The 2,742-nt window shown below is 61.3% G+C and overlaps 1 protein-coding gene across 1 annotated transcript; it reads left to right on the top strand.

Moving 5' to 3' along the window:
- The first annotated feature begins 51 nt into the window (after positions 1 to 51).
- On the top strand, positions 52 to 1,966 carry KXD1 (KxDL motif containing 1). Its single transcript, XM_008639916.2, has 4 exons — positions 52 to 208; positions 304 to 456; positions 906 to 952; positions 1,514 to 1,966. Exons 1-4 carry the CDS (start codon positions 114 to 116, stop codon positions 1,747 to 1,749), a joined length of 531 nt encoding a protein of 176 aa, XP_008638138.1. The 5' UTR covers positions 52 to 113; the 3' UTR covers positions 1,750 to 1,966.
- Positions 1,967 to 2,742: the final 776 nt, after the last annotated feature.

Genomic DNA, 2,742 nt, shown 5'->3' with positions numbered 1-2,742 from the left:
GGCAGGGAGGAGGGGGCCCCGCTATCCCGGAAGGGGGTAGGGGGTGTCTCCGTTACCGGCGCGGGGGCTCCCGGTGCCCCGGCTGAGCCGCCCCCGCGTGCCCGCAGGCCACGATGGAGCCCACGGCCTCGCAGGTGTTCTGCGGGAGGGTGCTGGGCATGGTCAACGCCGAGGACGTCAACGCCATCATCCTGGCCCAGAAAAACATGTGAGTCCCGGGGGAAGTGGCCCGTGGGAAGCCCGGTACCGGCACCGGGAGCCTCCCGGGATCTTTGGCGAGCTCCGTCTGCCTCCCCCGCGCAGGTTGGATCGGTTTGAGAAGACCAACGAGATGCTGCTCAACTTCAACAACCTGTCGAGCGTCCGCATGCAGCAGATGAACGAGCGCTTCCTGCACCACACCAGGACCCTGGTGGAGATGAAGAAGGACCTGGACAGCATCTTCCGGAGGATCCGGTGGGAAACGGGGCGGGAACGGGCACGGAGGTGGCACGGGGGGGCTAGGTGGGGCGTGGCGGTGTTAAAGCAGGACACGAGTGGGAGTTTGGGGGGAATATGAGAAGGAAAATGTGTTGGGGAAGGGAAAGTATGTGGTCAGCGACACGTGGAGGGAGTGGAGGCTGGAGCTTTGGGTTTCAATGATCCTGCTCTGGCTGGGATGGGCTGTGCTGCCTTGGGAGCTGCTCGGGGTGGTCACAAAAGGTGGGATTCAGAAGCACCCCCCGTGCTGGGAAGGGTGGGATGGGGTGTTCAGGGGGGTTGGGAAGGGAATCCCTCGGCCCACGGGGGTTCCCTTGGGATTTGTTTGCGTTGTCCACGACTGCCGGAGGCCGAGGGAGCTGTCGGGCAGCTCAGCTCGGGATCCCTCAGCTCCCCACGGACTCAGCTCGTTCTCTCCTCCCCAGGACTCTCAAAGGGAAGTTGGCAAAGCAGTACCCGGAGGCTTTCAGCAGTGAGTGATTCCTGATGCACGGATTCACGGAGCCATGGGATGGTTTGGGTTGGAAGGGACCTCAAAGCCCATCCAGTGCCACCCCTGCCATGGGCAGGGACACCTCCCACTGTCCCAGGCTGCTCCAAGCCCCAATGTCCAGCCTGGCCTTGGGCACTGCCAGGGATCCAGGGGCAGCCCCAGCTGCTCTGGGCACCCTGTGCCAGGGCCTGCCCACCCTCCCAGGGAACAATTCCTGCCCAATCCAGCCCTGCCCTCTGGCAGTGGGAAGCCATTCCCCCTTGTCCTGGCACTCCATGCTCGGTTTTCCTCCTGTGGGAAGAGTCAGAAACCAGGAGAAGTCAATGTGCTGACCCGTGGCTGCTTCCCTAAAAGTCAGGAAAACTCCTTAATCCCCTTAAGTGCAGTTGCAAAAAGTTACACCCAACCTCTAATTTCCGTGCTGCTGATTTGGGGATTTTTTCTTTTCTTTTTAATCCCTGCTACAAGCAGAACTAGAAACCAGGGAATTGCTCTCCTGGCATCCCACCGCAAACCTAACCCCTCCCTCTTCCCTCCCAGACATCCACGAATCCCCCATCCTGGAAGACGACGACGACTTCGACCCCGTCCCCAAGAGCACCACGACCACCATCGCTACCTCTGAGCAGAGCACGGAGTCCTGCGACAGCAGCCCCGACGTCATCTCCCCCACCACCAGCCAGGATTTCGAGGATTTATCCCAGGGCCAGTACGACGGCCTGGCCGTGAACGGACAGAGCCTCACAGACGAGGACAGGGCCGAGGGCCTGGACTAGGAGTCACCTCCCGCCCCTGGAGAACTTTCTATCCTGTATTTATATTTGTGTGTCGCTTTATTTTTCTTTTTTTTTCCTTCCTCGGGAAGAGGGAAGCGAAGGCTGGGAGAAGCCGAGGCAGGAAGGTGCTGCCCTTCTGCCTCCAAAGTGCCGCTGAGGTGTAAAACCCCACAGCTCGCTTCAGGGGGGAATCAGTAAATCCTGGCTTGGAAATGCCTCTTGTGCTCCTCCCTCCTTCCTGTGCTCAGGAGAGCGCCCAAACCCCATGCTCCACGTTGATTTTTTTGGTGCAGAAAAGCTGCTTTTGGGGCACAGGTGTTTATATTTCATAAGGAATGTTGTCCCTGAGGCTCTGCGTGCCTACCAGCTCTGCCAGGGGTCTGTCCCTGCTGCTGCTGGACTTGTGCCTGCTGCCTTTTCCACCACTGGGATGAGCCAGAGCCGTGTTTCCCTTTGGTTCTCGCCCTCAGCCCCTCACATGGTGCTGCTGGTCGCTCCACAGGCAGCAGGAGCTGTCCAGATCCTTCTTTTCCGCCAGCATTGTGGTGTGATGGAGGAATTGCTCAGGTCTGGGGTCCTGATGGCCTGGGAGGGGATGAGGGGAGAGTGGGGGGCTGGAGGACAGGGGTTTGGGGCTGGTCCTGCAACTGGAGCTGTGGGACCCTCCATGGGGTTGTGGGGTCAGCGTGGGGCTGGTCCCGGGGCTGTGGGGCCGGTGTGGGGTCCATGGGGTCAGCGCATTGTGGTGTGATGGAGGAATTGCTCAGGTCTGGGGTCCTGATGGCCTGGGAGGGGATGAGGGGAGAGTGGGGGGCTGGAGGACAGGGGTTTGGGGCTGGTCCTGCAACTGGAGCTGTGGGACCCTCCATGGGGTTGTGGGGTCAGCGTGGGGCTGGTCCCGGGGCTGTGGGGCCGGTGTGGGGTCCATGGGGTCAGCGTGGGGCTGGTCCTGGGGCTGTGGGGCCGGTGTGGGGTCCATGGGGTCAGCGTGGG

The sequence above is a fragment of the Corvus brachyrhynchos genome, unplaced genomic scaffold (genome assembly GCF_000691975.1).
Source record: "Corvus brachyrhynchos isolate BGI_N302 unplaced genomic scaffold, ASM69197v1 scaffold158, whole genome shotgun sequence".
NCBI lineage: Eukaryota > Metazoa > Chordata > Aves > Passeriformes > Corvidae > Corvus > Corvus brachyrhynchos.
The sequence above is the reverse complement of the archived record's forward strand: the minus strand, read 5'-3'. Positions and strand labels throughout refer to the sequence as shown.

What these genes read in the sequence shown, in the direction of transcription:
- KXD1 (XM_008639916.2), top strand. Translation starts at nt 114, where the DNA reads ATGGAGCCCACGGCCTCGCAGGTGTTCTGCGGGAGGGTGCTGGGCATG. An exon ending in AGCATCTTCCGGAGGATCCG is followed by an intron (nt 457 to 905) that starts GTGGGAAACGGG and finishes TCTCCTCCCCAG; the next exon opens with GACTCTCAAAGGGAAGTTGG. An exon ending in GTACCCGGAGGCTTTCAGCA is followed by an intron (nt 953 to 1,513) that starts GTGAGTGATTCC and finishes CTTCCCTCCCAG; the next exon opens with ACATCCACGAATCCCCCATC.